The 26,444-nt window shown below is 42.8% G+C and overlaps 1 protein-coding gene across 3 annotated transcripts in view; it reads right to left on the bottom strand.

Moving 5' to 3' along the window:
* Positions 1 to 5,932: 5,932 nt before the first annotated feature.
* Positions 5,933 to 26,444, bottom strand: part of htatip2 (HIV-1 Tat interactive protein 2) — a 34,076-nt gene continuing 13,564 nt past the window's right edge. For 2 of the 3 annotated variants that reach the window (XM_060941849.1, XM_060941851.1), the window contains exons 3-6: positions 24,243 to 24,350; positions 15,095 to 15,232; positions 12,358 to 12,419; positions 5,933 to 8,784 (exon numbers count right to left, since the gene is read on the bottom strand). In XM_060941849.1, coding sequence (XP_060797832.1) covers positions 8,565 to 8,784; positions 12,358 to 12,419; positions 15,095 to 15,232; positions 24,243 to 24,350 — 528 coding nt within the window. In that variant the 3' untranslated portion in view covers positions 5,933 to 8,564. The remainder of the gene's footprint in view (positions 8,785 to 12,357; positions 12,420 to 15,094; positions 15,233 to 24,242; positions 24,351 to 26,444) is intronic. The other variant, XM_060941850.1, reaches the window with a different exon arrangement.

Genomic DNA, 26,444 nt, shown 5'->3' with positions numbered 1-26,444 from the left:
GTCACCAGTTAACCTAACCTGCATGTCTTTGGACTGTGGGGGAAACCGGAGCACCCGGAGGAAACCCACGCGGACACGGGGAGAACATGCAAACTCCGCACAGAAAGGCCCTCGCCGGCCCCGGGGCTCGAACCCAGGACTTTCTTGTTCTGAGGCGACAGCACTAACCACTACACCACTGTGCCACCCGGATATGTAATATTGGATCATTTTTCCTCAATAAATAAATGGCCAAGTATAATATTTTTGTCACATTTGTTTAACTGGGTTCTCTTTATCTACTTTTAGGACTTGTGTGAAAATCTGATGTTGTTTTAGGTCATATTTATGCAGAAATATAGAAAATTCTTAAGGGTTCACAAACTTTCAAGCACCACTGTATATAATGTGGTCATTAATTAATGAAACTATTTTACATTTTTGGCAATTTCTTTTATTCCAAGTGTGTTTTTAATGAAATCAACAAACGTTCACACGAAATAATTGATCTCATTATTTAGCTTATTATTTGCTCAATAAGCTAAATAATGAGATAAATGTGTTCCCCGTGCCCGCTCATTTCACTGTTACCCCCAATCATGCAGTCAGGATTATTAGTGCGCTTGCTCAAGCACACAGTAGCCGAAGGCAAGCACACTATTGTTTCTGCCTTATTCTGACACGTTTTTTGGATCCACTATTCCTCCTAGGGCGTTCGAGATAGAGACACCGTTCCAACTCTGAGACGTCTGGCCCGAAGTGGTGTAGTGTGCTTGTATACAGCTTTTGGATCAACATGCCCGTTCTCTTGTTCTTGTCATTTTTCTTTTGTTTTTTTCCCATAGAGAATGAATAGGGCTCATGAATCGAATTGTCCTACTCGGACACGCTCCATCGCAGATGCACCAAACCTCATGTGATACTTCAGGCCAACTCCCCCGACACATACATGCAATCGGTTCTGACCCGCACTCATATTTTTTTCCTTTCTTTTTGCTCATCCTTTTTTCCTCCATAGGCTTACATTGATTTTTGGCCCCATTGAAAATGAATGGTGTTTCAGGAGAAAAACATTCACTCTCCATCAATTTTTTTAACCAAGTGACCAAACTTCAAGAAACTTCACTTGATGCCTCAGGCCAAGTCCCCGCACAGATCCATCCCCTCATCTGAGACCTGCACTCGTCTTTTCCTTGGTTTTCACGCATTTCTTTTTATCTCCATAGGCTTCCATTGATTTTTGGCCCCATTCAAATGAATGGAGTTTTGCTCAGTAACACTTCACCACACATCCACCAAACTTCATACGGCACCTCAGGCCAAATCACCATCACACACATGATATCGGTTCTGACCCGCACTCGGTTTTGTCTTGCCTTTCATCCGTCCATTTGTTCTCCATTTTGCCGCTAATCAATGGAAGCTTGACTGAGTCGTTCCTCCCTTCCCCCATAGGTGATGATGCATTTGGCAAGGATCTGCTCATTTGAGACTTTGACAGCAAATCAACTTCAGCTCAATGGCCACTTTATTAGGAATACTTACACGCACACACGGTAGCAATTAGCATATAAGCATTCACGTGTTACCATGCTAGCTGTTAGCATGTTACCCATTACGATATCATGCCTGCTGTTAGCTCGCGAGTTGTTAGCATGTTCACGATTAGCATGTTATCATGAGAGCTGTTAACATGTTAGGATTAGCATGGTAGCATGCAAAGTTCACATGTTTCCTGTTAGTGAGTTCGCCTGAGCATGTTAGCATGCTAACTGTTAGCATGTTAGCTGTTAGCATGTCACCCTCAGTGTGTTAGCATGATAAAAGTTAACACACTAGCCATTAGCATGTTAGCCTGTTAGCATGATAGCTGTCAGCATATTAGCCTTAAAGTGTTAGAATTTTAACAAATAGCATGTTAATTATTAGCATGTTAGAATGTTAGCTGTTAGCATGTTATCTATTAGCATGTTAGCATTAACATGTTAACATGTTAGCTTTTAGCATGGTAGCTGTCAGCATATTAGCCTTACAGTGTTAGAATTTTAACAAATAGCATGTTAATCATTAGCATGTTAGAATGCTAACAGGCTAACATGCTAATGGCTAGCATGTTAGCTGTTAGCATGTCACCCTCAGCGTGTTAGCATGCTAAAAGTTAACACACTAGCCATTAGCATGTTAGCCTGTTAGCATGATAGCTGTCAGCATATTAGCCTTAAAGTGTTAGAATTTTAACAAATAGCATGTTAATCGTTAGCATGTTAGCTGTTAGCATGTTATCTATTAGCATGTTAGCATTAACATGTTAACATGCTAGCTTTTCGCATGTTCGTATGCTGTTAGCATGTTAGTATGCTAATTGTTAACATGCTAGTTGTAAGCATGTTGGCATGCTAGCTTTTAGCATGCTAGCATGATAGCTGTTCTGCTACAGCTCAGCAAGCACACTGCATTTTCTCTGCGGAAATGCCGTCTAGTTTCAGCTGTTATCCATAGTGCAGAGTGGGCCATGTTCTCCCTTACAGAGAGAGAGAGAGAGAGAGGTTGAATTGACCTCTTTATGATCAAAACCTCTCTCTCACACACACACACACAATGTTAGAGGTGCAGAAAGGTCTCTCATTTATGACACTAAATTAGATAGCCTGATGGAGTTAAATTTGATTCAAATGTAGCGATTTCAATGTGACATTACGATATCCATACGTAATTCCATAACAGATTAAAATGTATTTAATAATTAGCTTGAAGTTACTTGCAATGTACAAGAAAAATTATTTAACACCATCAGCAGGTTCAACAGGGGCGGCACGGTGGTGTAGTAGTTAGCGCTGTCGCCTCACAGCAAGACGGTCCGGGTTCGAGCCCCGTGGCCGGCGAGGGCCTTTCTATGTGGAGTTTGCATGTTCTCCCCGTGTCCGCGTGGGTTTCCTCCGGGTGCTCCGGTTTCCCCCACAGTCCAAAGACATGCAGGTTAGGTTAACTGGTGACTCTAAATTGACCGTAGGTGTGAATGTGAGTGTGAATGGTTGTCTGTGTCTATGTGTCAGCCCTGTGATGACCTGGCGACTTGTCCAGGGTGTACCCCGCCTTTCGCCCGTAGTCAGCTGGGATAGGATCCAGCTTGCCTGCGACCCTGTAGAAGGATAAAGCGGCTAGAGATAATGAGATGAGATGAGCAGATTCAACACCAGTTTCCCCCGTTGACTGTGAGAGTCCCGCGGCAGCGCATGCGCAGTTTGTGTATTCGGCTGTGAGCGAGACGCTCTTTGTTTTGAACGAGTGGTCCAGGCCCCTTGTCAACTCTGAGCAAACTAAAGGACTACTTGGGCTACGATGTTGTTCGGGAAAACCACGTTAGCTTGACGATGGATCTCAGGAGGTAATTTAAGACTCTCTTGGCCTTAAGAAGCTTTCAGGAAACTCACCCCTTATCCAGAGCGACGTACAAGTGCAAGTGTCACCATGTAAGGAATAAAAACACAACTGCTGGTTTATAGTTAGATTTAATGTTGTGACTTGTCCAAGACACAGATTAGTTCCTGTTCTCACTTCCATTATAGCTGTGATAAACAGTCATTCCCTCATCAATCAATCAATCCATCTCTCTCTTTCCCTCAAAAAAGTTGCCAGCTCTTTTCAGGGGAAGTCGCTAACGTGCACTCAGAAATAGTCACAAGAATTCACTAGATGGTGTCAAACTAATTTGCATATGAATTTTATTCAGCATGATCATTGGTTACCAAGTCGTTTGTTGCACCCTGATGGGGTTGTACACCCTGAGGTGTGATTAATCTGCACTCTCTACCAGCTAGAAGTAGGTTTTCTGATTCCACACTAACTCTGGATGGCCTTTCTGTTCCTTCACGTGCAGCAGTAAGACTTTGGTGTAATTATTACACGACGCAGAAAAACTACAACCCCGATTCCAAAAAAGTTGGGACAAAGTACAAATTGTAAATAAAAACGGAATGCAATGATGTGGAAGTTTCAAAATTCCACATTTAATTCAGAATAGAACATAGATGACATATCAAATGTTTAAACTGAGAAAATGTATCATTTAAAGAGAAAAATTAGGTGATTTTAAATTTCATGACAACAACACATCTCAAAAAAGTTGGGACAAGGCCATGTTTCCCACTGTGAGACATCCCCTTTTCTCTTTACAACAGTCTGTAAACGTCTGGGGACTGAGGAGACAAGTTGCTCAAGTTTAGGGATAGGAATGTTAACCCATTCTTGTCTAATGTAGGATTCTAGTTGCTCAACTGTCTTAGGTCTTTTTTGTCGTATCTTCCGTTTTATGATGCGCCAAATGTTTTCTATGGGTGAAAGATCTGGACTGCAGGCTGGCCAGTTCAGTACCCGGACCCTTCTTCTACGCAGCCATGATGCTGTAATTGATGCAGTATGTGGTTTGGCATTGTCATGTTGGAAAATGCAAGGTCTTCCCTGAAAGAGACGTCGTCTGGATGGGAGCATATGTTGCTCTAGAACCTGGATATACCTTTCAGCATTGATGGGGTCTTTCCAGATGTGTAAGCTGCCCATGCCACACGCACTAATGCAACCCCATACCATCAGAGATGCAGGCTTCTGAACTGAGCGCTGATAACAACTCGGGTCGTCCTTCTCCTCTTTAGTCCGAATGACACGGCGTCCCTGATTTCCATAAAGAACTTCAAATTTTGATTCGTCTGACCACAGAACAGTTTTCCACTTTGCCACAGTCCATTTTAAATGAGCCTTGGCCCAGAGAAGACGTCTGCGCTTCTGGATCATGTTTAGATACGGCTTCTTCTTTGAACTATAGAGTTTTAGCTGGCAACGGCGGATGGCACGGTGAATTGTGTTCACAGATAATGTTCTCTGGAAATATTCCTGAGCCCATTTTGTGATTTCCAATACAGAAGCATGCCTGTATGTGATGCAGTGCCGTCTAAGGGCCCGAAGATCACGGGCACCCGGTATGGTTTTCCGGCCTTGACCCTTACGCGCAGAGATTCTTCCAGATTCTCTGAATCTTTTGATGATATTATGCACTGTAGATGATGATATGTTCAAACTCTTTGCAATTTTACACTGTCGAACTCCTTTCTGATATTGCTCCACTATTTGTCGGCGCAGAATTAGGGGGATTGGTGATCCTCTTCCCATCTTTACTTCTGAGAGCCGCTGCCACTCCAAGATGCTCTTTTTATACCCAGTCATGTTAATGACCTATTGCCAATTGACCTAATGAGTTGCAATTTGGTCCTCCAGCTGTTCCTTTTTTGTACCTTTAACTTTTCCAGCCTCTTATTGCCCCTGTCCCAACTTTTTTGAGATGTGTTGCTGTCATGAAATTTCAAATGAGCCAATATTTGGCATGAAATTTCAAAATGTCTCACTTTCGACATTTGATATGTTGTCTATGTTCTATTATGAATACAATATCAGTTTTTGAGATTTGTAAATTATTGCATTCTGTTTTTATTTACAATTTGTACTTTGTCCCAACTTTTTTGGAATCGTGGTTGTGTGTGTGTGTGTATATATACATATGGGGCGGCACGGTGGTGTAGTGGTTAGCGCTGTCGCCTCACAGCAAGAAGGTCCTGGGTTCGAGCCCCGGGGCCGGCGAGGGCCTTTCTGTGTGGAGTTTGCATGTTCTCCCCGTGTCCGTGTGGGTTTCCTCCGGGTGCTCCGGTTTCCCCCACAGTCCAAAGACATGCAGGTTAAGTTAACTGGTGACTCTAAATTGACCGTAGGTGTGAATGTGAGTGTGAATGGTTGTCTGTGTCTATGTGTCAGCCCTGTGATGACCTGGCGACTTGTCCAGGGTGTACCCCGCCTTTCACCCGTAGTCAGCTGGGATAGGCTCCAGCTTGCCTGCGACCCTGTAGAAGGATCAAGCGGCTAGAGATAATGAGATGAGAGGGATGAGCACCAATCACAACTCCGATCGTCATTTTTGTCAGTTTTATTGATGTTGCATGACCTGTTAATATTTAATGCACAAAGAAACACCAAAATTCTGTGTAATTATATCAGTAATTATAGACACACATACTGAGTCCCTGATTTATTAAAACAACAAACAGTAGTACCATTACACACCCTGTCCCAAATGCTAGAACACAGAATTCATTCTAGCAAGACTCTGAAAAGCGATTATTTATGCTTAAGGGTTCATGTTCTGTTCCCGTGGGTGTGTGTTACCCATAATGCACTGAAGGTGTACATCATATTGAGTACCTGCAAGCAGAGAGTCAGTTTACAAACATAACTAACGCTATCTGTATGAACACATCAGGGCCCTGTACTACGAACGGAGGTTAACCTACCCAGAAGTAACCCAGGGTTCCCCCGCTAAACCGGGGTTGACAAAAACTGGTTATCTTGTTTGGGGTTAAACGGTACTATGACGCCAGTTACGAAGTTGATTTGTTGAACCTGGTTTAACCTAATCAGGGTTAATGCGCGTTCACGTTAAAGGGGAGGTTATCAGCACAAATCACCACTATTCACAATGGCACGGTCGCCGTACTTCACGGAGGAAGAATGCGCTGTCATAATGCAAAGCTACGAGGAGTTCAAAACAACATTAAGAGCAAAATCTAACACAGCGGCTGCCAATAAGGAGCGGCAAGCATGTTGGCAACGAATTGCCGATCGGGTAAATGCGCAAGTACATTCTCCCTTCTACATGTTCCAGAACAGAAGTAACTATAGGATGAGAGAAAGCTTCATGATCAATCACAAGTCACAGAAAATGGTCCTTCGACGTGGCCCCAGTCATATATAGCTTGTTTAATGTCCGAAAAATCCTGAATAAAATTTGGTATGGTAAATTCATGGAGTAGCCTACTTAAGCTGATCTGTGCACAGAGTCACATGAATTAGGATGACTGACTGTTCAGTCCCTTTGACTAAGTTGGTGTATGTCCTGTGAACATTTCTGAGGCAACAGCAGTGCCAAACGCACCTGGCAACAGGTGAAAATGAAATATAAAAACATCATTCATAATGGTAAGTGTGTGTCGTTCTTTTTCTGTACTGTGTTTCAGATGAAAAAGCTTTTGCCCAAGGACAAGAAGTAGGCTAAACAGCATTTGCCTTTTATTTATTCAAGTTTTATCTGTTTGCCTAATAGTTCAAATTGTTTTGTATATAGTTTATAATGTTGTTGTGTGATATTAATGATAATATTGTGGGAAAACTACTTTGCACGGACGTTCATTTAATTTATTCTATCGTCATTTTGTTTGTTCTATTTTTGTGTATTTTATTTATTTATCTGTTTGTCTAGTTGTATCTATTTTTCTAATAATATATTTTTTGCATTAATTGTTTTTTTCCTATTAAAATAATCTTGTGTTCTTGTTATAACTTTATCTATTTATCTGACTGTTTAGTTGTATCTATTTTTGTTACAATTTCAATATTTTTAATATAAGTTTTTTTCTATTAAAATGTTCTTGTGTTATATTTATTGTAGTTGTATCTATTTTATATCTCAGACTTAAATATTTTTGTAAAACAAGTGTTTTTCTATAAAATATTCTTGCGTTCTTGATAACTATGTTCTTGAGTGGGTTCTTTTTTTTTTTTTTTTACAGAAAAGCCGTTCTGCATGGACATTCATTGAAGCCCTCATTGTTTTTTTAATGGTTATTTATGAGCGTTTAGGGGTTACAATAATGTAAGTCTAGGTTGCTTTATATAAAAGGTATGTCCAGAAATATTGTCACTGTCTAAGCAGAGGGATCTGGCTTCTTTAGACGCTGTCTTCTTAAAACTGAATAAATATTTAAAAAGAGTCAAATGAGCCAGTCTTTTGAACGGCTCTTTTCAAAGAACGGATCCCATCAAAGAGCCATAAATCCCATCTCTAATCTGCGCTCCGATATCGCACGGGTCATCCAGGTACGCTGGCATTGTCTCTAGAGGAAATGTCGGTGGAGAGGTGGTGTTTAAAAAGGGTGTGGTTAATCGGAAACCTCAGGTTAACCAAGAACATAACCTGAGACGAGCAGGTTTGAGATGCAGCGTAAGTTGCCATGGCAGCATACCTCGGTTTGAACATAGCCAACTTTTGTAGTATGGGTTAATCGGGAAGTTACGCTGCACGTGATCAAGTTACTCTCGAAGTTACCCTGGTAAGCCAGAAAACCCGCTTCGTAATACAGGGCCCTGGAGAGTTTAGGTGTTTATCGTCCCTGGGTCCTCGGTCATGATTTAACCATTTCATATGCTAATGACCAACAGCTTCTTATGGAAACTGTATTATAGGGGTTCTGCGTGCACCATCCTCAACCACACAACCTTTGGAATGAACTCGATGACTTTACAAGTTCAAAAAAAAAAAAAAGATTGCATTTGAAATTCTCTGACCCGTTCTCTTGAACACAAGCCCTTAAGGAAAACTCCCAGCTGTTAAAGGCTCACAGATGAACAGAAAGATCCCTTAGGTTTTTACACAAGACAATTTAAAGTCCCTGAAAAGAACATCAACAAAATCACCAAACATCCCTTTATGAAGTTAGAAGTTAAAGCAACGATTGCCCTTGACACATGAGATTTGAACAATCCTCAGCTTAACGTTTTTCCTCGACCTTGCCGAGGTTATAAATGGCTACGTTTTCAAGGATCTCGGTCTTTCTCTCTCCCTCGATGAGCGTGTTGATCACCATGGCTCGAGCCACGGCGGTGATGGGGATGGACATCGCTGTGGGGAACGCGGAAGAGAAAGCTCCAAGAAATTTGCGTGCCACCCATTCGAATGGTCTGCTCTCCTCTCTGTTCACCAAGAGCACTCTGAAATCAAAGAAATCGATACAAACACCTGACTTCGGTAATAAAATCTGGAACAATACATACACATCTACAGTACCAGTCAAAAGTTTGTATACCCCTACTCATCCATACACTATATTGCCAAAAGTATTTGCTCACCCGTCCAAATTATCGGAATCAGGTGTTCCAATCACTTCCATGGCCACAGGTGTATAAAATTAAGCACCTACACTACCGTTCAAAAGTTTGGGGTCACCCAGACAATTTTGTGTTTTCCATGAAAAGTCACACTTTTATTTACCACCATAAGTTGTAAAATGAATAGAAAATATAGTCAAGACATTTTTCTGGCCATTTGGAGCATTTAATCGACCCCACAAATGTGATGCTCCAGAAACTCAATCTGCTCAAAGGAAGGTCAGTTTTATAGCTTCTCTAAAGAGCTAAACTGTTTTCAGCTGTGCTAACATGATTGTACAAGGGTTTTCTAATCATCCATTAGCCTTCTGAGGCAATGAGCAAACACATTGTACCATTAGAACACTGGAGTGAGAGTTGCTGGAAATGGGCCTCTATACACCTATGGAGATATAGAGATCTTGCAGTCACGTGACCGGAAAGTACACAGCCGCCATCTTGTCGGTAAAAAACACCGCTGAATACTGCTGCACTCGTGTACAGAATGGATCAATTTCAACCGACGGACTACACGGCTCATTTTTCTAATGAACAGATAACTAGATACATGTCTAAAATAAACGATCTACAGATTAGTGACCCTTATGGCTTACCGGATGTAGTTTTCACGACCGTGTCAGGGGATATGGAACTGCCAGAGGTGGAATACCCAGACGTGTATAATTACCTCATCAACTTTCCCTCACTGTTCAGTGGTGAAGCACTGCGCGCTTATAAATCTCTGGACATTTATCTTTACAGAAATTCAGGATTTGTCAGCCGCGGCATTTTGTAAACAAGAAAATCCTCATTGGACGGGTAAGTCACTTAAGTATTACTAGTACTGATACTAGATATATCAGTAGTATAGCACTGACCAGCCGATTATAGAATAGAATAAGGTAATTCCAGCTGTAATTCCAAATTGTCCGTCTTGTTTACATGGATCTGGCGTTGGAGAGGTAGAGGCTTAGCAGTGGAGATTTGAGTGGCTGTTTTCTGAGCTTAGTCAACAGGCCGGCTCTGCCTGCAGCCTCGCTTTTGCTTCCGCTCCCGACGCCGCCTCCTTCGCCTGCCAGACCCGATAACAATCCACGGAGACCCCGCTGGTCTCGCTATCTCGTCCGGAATGTTGTGCATGCGATGGAAATCGCTACAAACAGTCATTTTCTGCTGGAAAATCAATGTCCAGTAAGTCCATACGGTTGTAGTGGATATTGAAGTCCGATACAGACGAACAACACGCAAAAATACACACAAAAAACATAAACGTGCACAGGTAGGGAGAGCTTGTAGCCGCAGCCGTTGTAGTAGAATTGTATATAGTAGGGTTTTCCAGAAGAAAAGGTAGAACTAGAAGTAGAAGGCGGAAATATGGTGTTTGACCGACAAGATGGCGTCTGTTACAATCTGGATCGGCTGTGACATCACATGCAAGATCTCCATTGCACCAAAAACCAGACATTTGCAGCTAGAATAGTCATTTACCACATTAGCAATGTATAGAGTGGATTTCTGATTAGTTTAAAGTGATCTTCATTGAAAAGAACAGTGCTTTTCTTTCAAAAATAAGGACATTTGAAAGGGACCCCAAACTTTTGAACGGTAGTGTAGGCATGCAGACTGTTTTTACAGTTTGGAGCTGGCCCCTTCCTCTTCCAACATGACTGTGCACCAGTGCACAAAGCAAGGTCCATAAAGACATGGATGACAGAGTCTGGTGTGGATGAAATTGACTGGCCTGCACAGAGTCCTGACCTCAACCCGATAGAACACCTTTGGGATGAATTAGAGCGGAGACTGAGAGCCAGGCCTTCTCATCCAACATCAGTGTGTGACCTCACAAATGCGCTTCTGGAAGAATGGTCAAAAATTCCCATAAACACACTCCTAAACCTTGTGGACAGCCTTCCCAGAAGAGTTGAAGCTGTTCTAGCTGCAGAGGGTGGACCGACGTCATATTGAACCCTATGGATTCGGAATGGGATGCCACTTAAGCTCATATGTGAGTCAAGGCAGGTGAGCGAATACTTTTGGCAATATAATGCAAGTTTTCTGTATTTTCTGCATTGTAGAACAATACTGAAGACATCAAAACATTGTCAGAGTCCTGTATAATTCTGCCCGAATTCCTCAGATCCACAGTCAAAAGCATGCCACTGTTTGCTGGTGTACTCTCTCGATATCTTCATTGCTCATTCCCACCATCTCAAAAGGTCTTCAGCCAAAATTGCTTCAGAACCTCAAAAAAATGGGGAATAATTCTTGTGCCTCAGACCAGCGAGTATCAAACTCGGAGGCCAGAGGGAAAACGAGAATCCTACAGTCCTTTAGATATCCGGGACATTCAGAGTAGCCCTTTTGTAAGTAAAGCCAAGGTCACAACCGGCCGTACGTGCTCCTACGGCCGGTCTACGTGCAAAAAATGCAAGAAACGCACGGAGGGAGCGCGTGTGACGTGCTGATTTTCGAGCCGTAGACCGGCCGCAGAGGTTCTTTGTCATGTCAAACAAACTCTACGGGCGCTTACGGTTTTTTTCAGGTTGCAAGACAAACTTACGGCCAACGTGCGTCTTTCTCCACGAACCAAAAAAAAAAAAAAAAAAACGCAGTGATTTGGGAAACGCCAAAAATCGCACGGCCAAAAAAAAAAAATCATACGTCCGGTTGTGACTTAGGCTTAAAGTGGATCCAGCTGAAGCTACGTTCATCAGCTACTCATTCTCTCTGCACTGCTGGTACACGGTTCTTTTGCAGAAACACAAATTATTAGATGCCTCTAATAGACGCACCCCCTCCCACACACACGGACCCTCAAACTGTAGGGGTGAGTGCCTTTTCATTTCGAAATCCTACCTGGTTTTGTATAGATTGGGAGAAAGGAATGATCTTTAACATATTTTTAGTTTCAAACAAGTTTAGTTGTGTTTGTCAAGTTGGCATTACTCACCCCGATGCACATTATCGGGCAGAAATCTTTTCTACATCTACCAGGTATTGTATATGGTATTAAAAAAAATAGAAATAAATAAAAAGGCAAATTTGGTGTTTTGTGTCTTTAATTTATATTACGACCCTGACTCCCTGTTGACAACAAGCCCCATGTTGGTTCGGTTTATAGACAACTGAAAAGGTTGCAATATTTAACGGTATAATGTGACCTGAATTATTTTTTTATTCCAATAATGGAGAATGGTATTAGATTGTGGGACTACAATCTCTATATAAGAGACACGGAGAACAATTCAGTTGACGTCAGTACGGACATTCTGAAATACTGCTTCAATATAAAAGCCAAACCATTCTGTATACTGCAGCCAAACACATTTACTGAACTGTGGGTGATTTTCACGCCTCCGTTTCATACCAGTTGTGTAGTGAGGAGTGTAAACGTTACAAGCAGATTGAGTAACATACGCAGGTCTGTAGATGGAGTATCGCTCAAAGCCCAGCTCCTCTACATCCGCTTCAACTTGGCCCTGCAATACAACACCAGCACACAGATAATAAACAAGTTTACCACCTACAAAATCCTGGATTAGTGCTGCAGTTAACACACAAACCACAGTTATCGAGCTTTATAAACACACATCACTTCAACTAAAAACAAACTTCTAAAATCAACTTGGCTACAATTAGACCCAGTCGGCCTACATAGGCCTAAGATGTTAAAGTGCATATCACAGGTAAATTCAAGAGCAAGATCAATGTAATTCTCCTATTTTATATTAAACTTTGGTCAAATATCTGTAACATTCCGCATTCTCTGCAATTTTTTTTTTACCTTGCGCAATCCCAGAAAAATTCAGTTGAAAATCAAGCCATTTGAGGCGAATTGGTCCACCTCTGAAAAAACTTGGCATTTGAATATCCCGGCAAGCGTTGATTTTCGTGACGTCATCTGCGGGACGCCTCCCTCTGAATCCGACGTCAGCGCTGGTTTGTTTATGAGAAAACGGCCTGGTGGTTTTCTGCAAATTTCTTCAACGTTATCACGTAATTATTAAGATGGTTAACAGATGTATCGTAGGAGGGTGGAGCAACACCAATCATGATGGGATTAGTACTCATCGTTTCCCAAAAGACCGGACAATGAGAGAGAAGTGGGAGCGCTTGGTCTACACAGGCTGTGCACTGAAACCGTGCAAAGCTCTCGCAGCCTGCTGGCGCTTCCGCAGGTGACGTCACGAATCTGGCTCCAGACTCCCTTGGGATTTTTCCAGACACATTTTGTTACTTTATTTTTTTTTCTGCTGTAGACAGATGGCCTTGTGCAAAATTACCCTTCTGGATGAGTGTGTAAAGGGACATACACTACCGTTCAAAAGTTTGGGGTCACTTTGAAATGTCCTTATTTTTGAAAGAAAAGCACTGTTCTTTTCAATGAAGATCACTTTAAACTAATCAGAAATCCACTCTATACATTGCTAATGTGGTAAATGACTATTCTAGCTGCAAATGTCTGGTTTTTGGTGCAATATCTCCATAGGTGTATAGAGGCCCATTTCCAGCAACTCTCACTCCAGTGTTCTAATGGTACAATGTGTTTGCTCATTGCCTCAGAAGGCTAATGGATGATTAGAAAACCCTTGTACAATCATGTTAGCACAGCTGAAAACAGTTGAGCTCTTTAGAGAAGCTATAAAACTGACCTTCCTTTGAGCAGATTGAGTAAAACACAAAATTGTCTGGGTGACCCCAAACTTTTGAACGGTAGTGTACCTTCATATAAAAAAACAAAACACTAAATTGGTCCAGAATATGCACTTTAAGCGGATTGCAGGTTAAACACACACACACAAGCAAGCTGACATCAAAAGCTGACTAGACAGCATGTAATTCTAAAATATAAAGATACAAAAAAAGAAAATATTAAGAGCTCTCAGCCCTCATAAGCACCAATGTCTTTTGTTAACTCTTTACCTGAAACCAAACGCAACCGCACCGAAGCTCCGGCAACGTCGTCGCATTAACTTAAACACTGAATTAAGCAAATCAGGTGAATGAAACCATAAAGTAAATGCACAAAATATCAAAGCACAAAATTACTGGAAATGAATAAACATTAAAAAAATAAATAAATAAAATCAAACTGTCTGTGGGTAAGGGCAAAGGGAATTGAAAAAGCTGGAATGGAGAGGAATGGAATGGAGAGAGACGTGATATTGTGGAGTTGTTTGCCACCGTAGAAGAGTGGGCACGAGGAAAATAAACTAAGTTAGGATAATCAGCGAACAAACAAGTCATTCAGCCTCAGGTAAATCAAAAAGAATTCTTTTCAAACCGTATCCAGACAGTCTTGAATTCGTCCGATATCCACTGATCAAACAAAGGAAGAACCAATTCAACAGGCCAGTCGTTGACTCCCGTGTAGCCGAGTTACCATCAGCCGTTTCTCCCAGGGTTTAAATCAAAGAAACCAGAGAAAGTGTCTGAATAACACTACACTAAGCAAACTTTGACTACTTTTGTTCCAATTGGGCAGAGCTGTCGGCACTCAGACTGTGGCTGTTCAGAACTTGAGTCGCAACATTGATAACATCATGGAGAAGTTGATGGCTTTGCAAAGAGAAATGGATCATTTTGGTGGCCAGAATGGACAAGCGGGTTAAGCGAAAAAGGACACGTCTACCCATCTTAAGTCTAAACAAATTCCAATCTTATCTTGGCTCTCCCAGCCAGCACTGCCTTCAAGGCCGTCGCTGTAGAAACGCGATTCTCCCCCTGGAGTTCACTGCAGTGAGACTCTCTCTGTGTGGTTTTTTTTCCTATACTTTCTTTCTGTCTGTACTATGAAAGCTAAGTCGAACCGGAGTCAAATTCCTCGTGTGTGTAACATACCTGGCAATAAAGTGCTTCTGATTCTGATTTTATTTTCTTAAATTTACCACTGTACCGTACTCCGCCATCGGTACAAACGCGCCACTTGAATAACGCGCTCTTCCATTTCAGAGGGCGTCGCTGATCAATAAGGAAAAATCCTCAGTAAACGTCGTCATGCCATGAACCACTCCTCCGTTAAAGCAAAACAGCAACAATAAAGACTTTTTGTTTAAAACAAGATAGAATAAATTGAATGACTATGGAAGTTTACAAGGAATCTGTAGCATTCCGCTACTGACTCTCTCTATGTGTGTAAGTGTGTAATTCATACTTTGGTTTTCAGATAAAGGAAATTGCTGGTTTTGTCGGCTCCTTTAGATGACTCCAGGTGGAAGTGTGTGCAACCACCGGCTTTGGCTAGCTCTGCTGATTTCAGTACGTAGTCATGATCCACACGGACAAATCCCTCCTGTAAAACACACAAACACTTTACATACACCTCCACAACAAGTATTACATCTTTTAACTAATGTATTAACACTACAACGTTTTTCAACAAAGCTTTATTTCATTTGCTTGCTGTTTCTAAAAGACCTCAAATCATTTTACACATACACTATATGGCTAAAAGTATGTGCACCCCTGACCATCAGACCCATATGTGGTTCTTCCCCAAACTTGCCAAGTTTGTAACACACACACACACACACTTGTGTAGAATGTCTTTGTTTGCTGTAACACTAAAAGTTCCCTTCACTGGAACTACGCAAGAGGTCCAAACCTGTTCCAGACATGCCAACCCTGTATGATAGCAAACTGTAATGGTTGTTTTGAGATATTTGTCCATGTCTGCCAATGGCAGACATAATGCATGCAGAGCGTGCATGGGGGGGTTCCAAAGGGGGGTGCGACCCCCTTTGGGCTCGGAAAATTTTATAAAATGCATTCAGAAATGGTGACATCTGGTGGCTTTTACAGTGAAAATAAAGGGCAATCAGTACCATTTGAATACTTATAATATTAAATCATACAACTTCAGTTATTCTGTCAAACTTCAAAAATATTTGCAAATGAACATAAAAAAATACTGTTTTTTTAGAATATATATTCTGAAAAGAAATCAAATGATTATCAAAAAATAACTGAGAAAACTTTATTCTATAACTTCAAGCAACAAGAAGTGTTCTCTCAAAAATGACAAATTACAATATAAAAATATCAGCAATTAACAAAACATTGGTTCAAACACAGGACATCTATTCCAGTTCTACGTGAATTTGATAGACAGGATCCCCATCATAACATTCTTCAGACCTTGATTAGCTAAAAAGCATGCAAACCTACTGTAAAACTTTCCACATTCATATATATGAGTAAATTGAAAATGGAAAAATGCTTGAATCTCTGAGTACATATATAAATGAATCATAAATGAAAATCTAAAGATATACATATTGTAAGTATGAATGGTCATGACTAGAGCATCTTGTATTGCAGTCATTCAACCAAACTAAAATATAAAAACAAGTATTTGAAAAACAAGTATTTGGTATAAACACATACAACTAATCTGACTAGAGACAACAGATATTGAAAAAGTTTACGTGTACATATACCTTGATTTTGGAAAGCACCAAAAACTGGATACAAGGTACTGTATTCCTCTTTACATTTTTGGTACACGGTCTTAGTTTTGCCGATTGTTTTTCTTGCTTTTTTCGGCGGCGGGTCAGACGGATCGGCTGAAATGTCAGCCATTTTTTGCTTCTTCTAAAGTACAAAATGTGCGCGGGGCTCTTATTGGTCGAAATTTGATAAAACTGCTGAGGTTAACCAATCAGAGACCAAGTTTCTAAAGCATTGGCTGACATTCTAGTAATAGCGCCCTCTGCCGGGAGACTGGGAAATCGCAAGTGTGGGAATTCTGGCGGCAAATTTGAAAATATCAATTATGAGCAAAAACCGTAATAATCGACTTAAGTCGTAATAGCGTAACTGGACCACCGAAACCGTAATGATTACAGGCAAACCGTAATGGTTGGCATGTCTGCTGTTCCAGCATGACAGCACCCCATGCACAAAACAAGCTCCAGGAAGACATGGTGTGTTGAGGCTGGAGTGAAGAACTCGAGTGTCCTCACACGCCCCTTTTCCACCAAAGCAGTTCCAGGGCTGGTTCGGGGCCAGTGCTTAGTTTGGAACCGGGTTTTCTGTTTCCACTGACAAAGAACTGGCTCTGGGGCCAGAAAAAACGGTTCCAGGCTAGCACCAACTCTCTGCTGGGCCAGAGGAAAGAACCGCTTATGTCAGCGGGGGAGCGGAGTTGTTAAGACCAACAACAATAAGACCGCGAAAGATCGCCATTTTTAAGCGACGAGAAGCAGCAGCTGTACAAACGCGAAGTCATCCATTATTATTATTGTTGTTGTTCCTGCTGCTGCTTCCGTGTTGTTTTTGCTTCAATATTCGCGCCAAGGTTTATGCAAACGTAGCAACGTAACTGACATATACAGTGACGTAACTGACGTATACAGCGACGTAATGACGTGGCTTCCCTTAGCACCGTGAGCTACGGAAAAGCAAACTGGTTCTCAGCTGGCTCGCAAGTTGAATGAGTTGTGAACCAGCACTGGCCCCGAACCAGCCCTGGAACTGATTTGGTGGAAAAGGGGTAACAGAGCCCTGACTGAACTCCGTTCCACTGAACACCTTTGGGATGAACAGAAACACTGACTGCATGCAAGGGCACATGTATGCGATCACACTTGACTTATGCTACAGACTACGATCTTGTGAATTTTTAGCGTAACCTTGTAACAGGTAGCTGGGAGTCACCAACACACAGGCTCGGACCTTGCTGTGAGAGGTTTTAAATGTACTTTCAAGCATGTTCCAGAGAATACCATCAACCAGGGTTTACATGTTTTTGCAAAATTTCCGATCCAAATACATCAAGAACCACACAAAATATCTTAAACTAGCCCCTCAATTTGGACAACGGAAAAGGAAGATGCGTTTCTTCTTTACTTCTGGTTTCTTTTACTTCCAGCAGAGTTGCGGGCGGCAGCCTACCATAGTCGCTCTTCATCATCTAGGGTGTTTCTTTTTACTTTTCTTTAGGTTTAAGCATTTATAACCTATAGCTGTAACTACGTTTTTGGTCTCAGTGGTATGAGGTGGTTTCGCATGTTCCTTTTCATTTTTTAAAATTGCTTGTGGAGTACCATGTCAGATCCCCATCCTGGCGGAGATGCACCAGGGCTCTATTGTTTGCACCAGGGATCAGCTGATGAGCCTCCGAAAAAGTGGCATGGTCGGCGAGAGACCTGAAATCCCCAAGGAATTGAGGAAGAAATACCGGGGCTGCAAAGCCAGGAGGAGACAATGGCTAAGGAACAGGAGATACCGACCAGATCTTCCGTCTATTGTTATGGGGAACGCAAGATCACTGGTGAATAAAATGGAAGAATTAACATCACTCACAAAGGGCGAGTGTGAGATTCACTGAGACATGACTGTATGAGAACATACTAGACTCTACTGCGAGTTTAGCCGGTTTTCAGTTGGTGTGGGTGGACAGCTGCTGCGATCCTGGGGGCCTTCACCCCACCAGGATAAGGAACTGTGTAACCTTGTCGAGGTGTAGCAGCTTGTTCCAACCTGGTTTGTCTGCCCGGGTTTGGTGCATGGGAGACCTGTAACCTTCGGGGGGCTTAAGACACCAGGGAGGTACTAATTAGCAGTTCCGCCAACCCCTCTCCCAGAGGTTAAATGGGTTTGCATATGGCCAACAACCTTACCTAGGAAAAAGACTTGTTACCGAAGCACCGATGATAATCCAGCAGTCTTGCTATACGGATCAGAGGCATGGAGAATGAACAAGACAACACAACACAAGATACAAACATTCATCAACAACTGCCTCAGTTGTATCTTCAACATCAGGTGGCCAGAGAAGGTCAGAAACGAAGAGCTGTGGTGTAGGGCAGGACAGGAACCTGTTGCCAAACAGATCCTGAGAAGGAAATGGGGGTGGATTGGTCATACCCTGAGGAAGTCAGCTGACAGTACCACCACACAGGCACTGACCTGGAACCCCCGAGGCAAGAGAAGGAGGGGCCGCCCTAGAAACTCCTGGAGGCGAGACACGGAGCGGGAGCTGATTGGACTGGGGATGCATTGGGAAGATCTGGAGAGGGAAGCTCAGAACCGAGCTGGATGGAGGAAGATCATCGGTGGCCTATGCTCCGCATGGAGCCAAGGGCCCAAGTAAGTAGTGGGCGGACAGGAGTTGCAGCCAGAGTGGCAAGACAACAAGTGGTGCAACCCTGGACACATTACAGTGAAAAATTGTGCGCGCAGCCCGGACACTGAACCGTTAGCAATAAGTCTCAGTCCTTATTACTTGCCCAGAGTGTTTTCCCAGGCCATTGTTCTTGTTTACATTCCTCCCACAGTCAATGCATCGCGAGCTGATGTCAGCGCTTTCATAGCAATCTCAGGAGATTTTAACCATGTAACCCTGACAACATCCCTGCCCACTTTCAAACTGTTTGTGGACTGCAAGACCAGAGATAAGAAAACACTGGACCTGCTGTATGCTGTTAAAGGAGCATACAGCTCTGAAGCGCTACCTCCCCTGGGTAGATCGAATCACAACCTAGTCCATCTCAAGCCCCTCTACATACCTGCAGTCCAAAGGCAGCCCATGATCACTAGAACTGTCCAGATATGGTCACAGGAAGCTGAAGTGACTTTACAGGGCTGTTTTGAGGCGACTGACTGGGACGTTCTCTGTAATGCACATGAGGACGACACAGATGGAATTACAGATTGCATAACAATGTTAATTTTTGCACGGACAGTAGCGTCCCCACCAAGACGGTACGCTGTTTCCTCAATAATAAACCCTGGGTGACTAAGGACATTAAGGCATCACTGAACAGGAAGAAGGCTGCCTTCAGGAGTGGAGACAAGGAGGAGATGAAGGTGGTGCAGACTGAACTGAGGGAAAAAGTTTGCAGAGGGCAAGGAGTGTTACAGGAGGAAGCTGGAAAGCAAACTCCATCAAAACAACATGGAGGCATGGAGTGGCATGAAAACCATAACTGGCGATGGAAGGAAGACTGACCAGAGGATGGAAGGAGACCTGCATCAGGCCAATGAGTTAAACACATTCTTTAACAGGTTTGATGAGGGGGCTTCTGCCCACCCCCCACACAGCTCCTCCTGTGACTCACCCCTCCAGACATCCTCACCTCAAACATCACTGCCTACCCCCACCCCCCCATGCCCTTCATCTAACACCCCTCACCAACACTCCCACTTTACCATCCCCCTCAATGACTCCCCTGGTTCCTGGCCATTCACTTCATCCCTCCTCTATCAGGACTCCAGAACAGCTCTCCAATCAACATCACAGTGGAGGAGGTGAGAAGGCAGCTCCATCGTCTCTGCCCAGGCTGCAGACCCTGAGGGCCTCAGCCCTACAGTGCTGAAAGGATGTGCCACTCAGCTGTGTGGGGTTTTTCAGCACATGTTCAACCTGAGCCTGAGCAGGAGGATCGTCCCAGCCCCATGGAAAACATCATGCCTTATTCCTGTGCCCAAGTAGAAACATCCAAGCACATACAATGAGTCCAGACTAGGGTTGGGCGGTATCCAAATTTTGATACCTTTAAACCGTCTCTGTGTTTTCCCGGGGTATACGGTATTACCGAGAAAAAAATAATATTTTGTTTCGGCCTACTGTGTAACGTGCGCCTATGCCTCAAATGTACTATTTAAAAGCAGCATAGCGAATTGTGTGCATTGTGGTATGGATTAAGCAGCAAAGCGAATTTTGTGCATTAAGTAGGGTTGCCACATCTGAGTTGTAAAAAACCGGGACACATCGGTCGGCGGTCGCGCCTGCGCGCACGTACGAGCGCGGGGGTTGAGGGCTGCGGACACGCACATCTACGATGCCTTATGTGAATGTTCACGTTTAAAAATAAAACAGTTCAACTGGTGCAGTTAGGCGTTTAGTTAAAATTCATTTTGTCTTCTTAACCCTTAAATGGGCACTACCACAAATATTATTACAAAAAATAAGTTCATATAGGAATGATCTTATTTGGACGCCAATTTTTTTTTAAACAAATATTTAATAGTAGGCTAACAGCCCTCTGAAGAGTCTCTCCTCCCATTCCGTTTCCAAATCAAAATAATACAAATATAATCAATATAATTTCTCTCAGTCTGCTTCGTTGTTGTTTTAGCCTTTTCTCTGGAGAACTGAACTTTAAAAGTTAGACTACCGTATCATACCAAATAGCCCTAATCCTTTGTTTTAATCACAAGAGAGAGGTGCTATGTTATTGGGACAACTGATTTATTCATTTCTCACGCCAGTGTTCAGGCATTCTTTTTTGATATATTTAATGATTTATTTAATGATTCATTTATTGATGAAATTGGCCCAGGCTTATCAGAATCAGAACATAGGAAGTAGACAGCCAGCCTACTCGCGCACCGACCAAGGGAACTCTCACCTATTGTTTGGTATTACGGTATTCCAGTATCTTTGATTTCGCGCGGCCGCCGTTGTATTGACCACGATCACCTAGCAACGGCGACTGGCTGCGTGCGCAAACATTCGGTGAGGCCGCACAAGTAGCTGCCCACAATATGCCCGCTTACGTGAAAACTATTAATATGTTAAGTGGCTGCGAGAAACATTAATGATTTGTGTTTATTTCAATGGGGATAATGTGAGGAAGTAAAAAACCGGGACAAAACGTGTCCCGGGAAGGTTATTCCATTTTCCTGGACATTTTCCATTTTCCACAAAAAACCGGGACAATCCCGGAAAAACCTGGACGTGTGGCAACACTAGCATTAAGAGATATTTCAAAGCATCACGCAACTCTTCCTTCATCTTGAAAATAGCATTCAACTGTCGTTTACACATGTCTGCGTTGAAACGCCATTTGCAGCACTATTTCACCTGCTCCATCAAAAAAAGTACACGATGAGCAGGATCATACCCTTTCAAGCATGGGAAATAAAAAAAAGAATCAACCAACACCCAAGTCCGTTTAGACTGCGCGATAAACCATATTCTTCAGCGCAAATGAGGCGAACCTAATTCAAATGCGCGGTAGCTGCACAAGGCAAAATCATATGGGCCCACGTCATGCCATGGCGGGGAAATTAATAATCAAATGGCCTTACCTTGCTTAAAACGTTGTCTTGATCACATAACTCCTTACAATTATTCCACTTAAATCCATACGGTTTAACACACCCAACAAAGATAGCAAGCGCATTGCTAATTCCCACCAGAAACCTAACAGTTTACGCTACGATGTTTTCTTCCGTTTCTTCAGTAGATGACATTTCAAACGTTTATTACCCACATCCCAAATGTCATACGTTATATTATTTTACCTTGTTGTTACTCATGTAACCTACTCAAAACACAACTCATTGGAGAGATCTCGTGGAAGTGGAGTACCCCAGGCTATGGTGTGCCTTAGGGGACATATTAGATTTTTCGTTTGAAACCAAAATACTGCCACACTGCCGATGTTGTATTTTTTTTTTTTTTGCCACTAACTCGTTATCTTGACTTGCCATCTTTCAACCGCGGTCTCAGTCTTTTTTTTTTTTTAGATAGGACAGTATAGAGAGACAGGAAATGAGCGGGGGAGAGAGAGAGACGGGATCGGGAAATAACCTAGGGTCAGAATCGAACCCGGGTCCCCGGATTTATGGTACGGTGCCTTAGCCATCTGAGCCATGACACCCCCGCTCTCAGTCTCTTGCGAAGCTTTCTGTCAGACTCCAAAATGTCACGCAGGGTTGCCATGGTAACGACATAAACAACCCTGCACGCGATGAAAACTTCTTTAGGAAATTGATAGAATTAGTGAAAATACGATCACACAGTTATTCGGGATGATCTTCAATTTATTATTTTATATTATGACCTCATGTACTCCATATTTATTTAGATATTATATATTTTTTTTAAATGACGGTAATGAGACCGATACCGTTGGTACTTTTGGATACCTCGGGATACCTTCTTACCGTAATACCGCCCAACCCTAGTCCAGACCAGTGGGTCCGACTTCACGTCATGAAGTCACTGGAGAGGCTGGTCTTGAAGCACCTCTGTTCAGTAGTAGAACTATCACTGGACTCCCTACAGTTCACCTACCAGCACCATATGGGAATGGAAGACACCACCTTTCTGCTGCACATTCTAGAAGGCTTATACCCATCTAGAGGAGACAGGCCGCATTGTGAGAGAGCCATGTTTTTGACTTTTCCAGTGCTTTTAACACAATAGGACCTGCCCTGCTTGGTGATGAGCTACTGAAGATGCAGGTGGATGCTCCTCTAGTGGCCTGGATCACCAACTACCTCACAGGAAGGCCACAGTATGTGAGGCTCGAAAACAACATGCCGGGCCTTATAGTGAGCAGCACAGGGGTACCTCAGGGGACGGTCCTGTCTCCCTTCCTGTTCACACCCTATACTTCTGACTTCAGATACTGCTCACAGTCCTGCCACCTGCAGAAGTTTTCGGATAACTCTGCCATTGTGGGCTGTATCAGCAGGCTGAGAATAGGAATGTGGTGGACAGGTTTGTGGAGTGGTGCAGACAACCACCTGCAACTCAATGTTGCAAAGACTAAGGAGTTGGTGGTGAACTTTAGGAAGCAAAGAACCAGTCTGAGCCCAGTCAACATCAAGGGAACGGAGGTAGACACTGTGGAGGAATACAGGTACCCGGGCATCCATATACACAGTAAACTGGACTGGACAAAAAACACAAATGCATTATACAAGAAAGATCAGAGCCGCCTGTTTTTCCTCAGGAGACTCAGGTCTTTCAGTGTCTGCAGAACCATGCTGCAGATATTTTATTTCACTCTGTGGTGGCCAGCATCATTTTCGACACTGTGGTGTGCTGGGGCAGCAGGGTGAAAGCAGCTGATGCCAACAGACTCAACAAGCTCATCAGGAAAGCTGGGTCTGTCCTGGGGGTGGAACTGGAGTCGTTGGTAGAGGTGTCAGAGAGGAGGATGCTGAGGAAACATCTCAGTATTATGGACAATCCCTCCCACCCCCTGCAGGACACAGCGGTGTCACATCAGAGCACCTTCAGTGGGAAACTGAGGCCACCAAGGAGCACCACAGGAGGTGTTTCCTACCAGTGGCCCTCAAACTGTATAACTCCTCCCCCTTCTGCAGGATGGGCAGCTGATCAATCAAGATAATAATACCCACCATCATGTGCAATAATGTTTTTCACAACACCATATGCAATATCTCCCCCATAAGCCTCATAGCTTCAGTGAAAAATTAAAGCAAACATATCTTGGCATGCTGATTTTATCTGATGTATTGTGATGGTAAACACTGTATCGTCCATCACAAAAAAGCTTTTATATTATTTTAAAAAATACAAATAAACAACAACTCACAGCTCCAACTTTCTTTCTGGTTGTTCCAAGACAGCAGTATCCAACATCGTGACCCTGAAACGCTTGGGCATATTCATCCAGTTTCTCAAAATCCACCACTTCCTGTACCTTAAAACATACGAACATCAATCATCAGTTCTTGGTCCATTGAAACGAACTACATCCAGTGTATTTTATATGAACGTTCAGCGATCGCAGTAGTTTATTTTCTTCAACAGAGTGGTATAACCAGTGCAGAACGCTGTACGTTGTTAATATTGGGTGATTAGCAATGCTGAATTCCCTGTTCCGATTGGTCAAGTATGACATGCTGTTCTTTCATTAATAATCAACAGCAATGTGCTGTGTTATAAGAGGAATAAAACCCTCTGGGACATGCCATTATTGGAAAAAACAATTCTTTATTCTCCTGGCATTGATCATTTCCTAGAACAGCATGCACATTAATGGTTTGTTCCTTAAATGTTATCAATTTAATGATGTATTAAAGGAGATACGCAGAACCATGGCTTCACTTTTTGTTTATAAATGCCTTGAGACCTCAAGAATGGCACAGGAATAGTTTTAAGTGTTAACAATAAATCTAATAGTGATTTTTACGATTAAAGTGATTCATATAGATAGCGGTCCGAGTGAATGACCTTGACATCTGTGACGTCACAGCAGGAAGTCTATCGGTCTCATGGCCATTTCCGCTATACTAAAACACAGAGCTGACTGCAACTCTGATCCTCCATTCTGAGCTAATTTATCGCCATGCCACGTAGATGTGTTGCTGGCCGGTGCAGCAACACAACAGAAGGTGGATTTACATTGCATTCATGGCCCAAGAATGCTCAAACTGCAAAGATTTGGAAGCGGTCTGTGAGAAGTTCACGGGCACATTGGGCACCTACGAAGTGGTCTGTCCTCTGCTCTGCACATTTTACTGAAGACTCGTACGAGACCTCTGATCTGTTGAGGAGCGTTGGCTATAAGCCCGGATTGAAAGAGGGTGCAGTACCGACAATTAAAAGGAAAGGTTTTTTGTTTTTTAAAAGGAAAGTTCAGCTCCACCAGTTCTCCCGGAGAGTGAGCCGAGGGTTGTTGCTAAAAGCCGGGACAGAACGGGATGTGACATATCGCTTGGGCAGTGACCTCCCCACGGTTGCTGCTAAAACTGGTGACGTTCTGTTCCGTCTCGGGTTTTAGTAATTGCCTGAGCCGAGCAGTAATGGCGGAGTACTCCATATGGAAAAAATAGAGAAAGAGTGGAGCAGCTGTCTGATTTCTAAACCGGATATTGCTGCCATCTCGCCCTTACGTGGAAGAAGCGAATGAACGGAGAACTGAACGAACAACTGAAAGTCAGATTGTTTCAAAAACAATCGGCCACAAGGTCAGCCTTCAAGAAGTGAGAACACAGACGGGTAAGCTCCGACTCTCATTTGGATGTAAAACAACAAAAACACTACTTTGTTTACCTGCATTTAGATTAATACATGTAACTTGTATTGTGTGTTTAAGTTAACGGTATAAGATTATTTAATTTGCTTCAGAATGTGATTGTCTCAGTTCATCTGATTATTTAATGAGCCTTTTACATTTTATCAGTGAAAATGCATGCATGTACATGTGTGTTGCGTAAGTTATAACACCCATCCTGTTTTAATGAGAGTCAACCCACAATCAGTGAAGTCAAATCAGTCTTAGTTGAGCAAGTCGGTAACGGGATTTCTTACTTTCACCATAAATGTTTATTTATATGACTTTGGTCTATAGCTGTCAAAGGCCTCGGCCTTAAAACCGGTTCCCGCTGTGACGTCACACATGCCCCTTTTCCACCAAAGCAGTTCCAGGGCTGGTTCGGGGCCAGTGCTTAGTTTGGAACCGGGTTTTCTGTTTCCACTGACAAAGAACTGGCTCTGGGGCCAGAAAAACTGGTTCCAGGCTAGCACCAACTCTCTGCTGGGCCAGAGGAAAGAACCGCTTACATCAGCGGGGGGCGGAGTTATTAAGACCAACAACAATAACAAGACTGCAAAAGATCGCCATTTTTAAGCGACGAGAAGCAGCAGCTGTACAAATGGGAAGTCATCCATTATTATTGTTGTTGTTGCTGCTGCTTCCGTGTTGTTTTTGCTTCGATATTCGCGCCAAGGTTTATGCAAACGTAGCGACGTAACTGATGTATACAACGACGTAACGACGTGTCTTCCCTTA

Source organism: Neoarius graeffei, chromosome 15, assembly GCF_027579695.1.
Source record: "Neoarius graeffei isolate fNeoGra1 chromosome 15, fNeoGra1.pri, whole genome shotgun sequence".
Lineage (NCBI taxonomy): Eukaryota > Metazoa > Chordata > Actinopteri > Siluriformes > Ariidae > Neoarius > Neoarius graeffei.
This window is presented reverse-complemented; position numbering and strand designations above follow the sequence as displayed.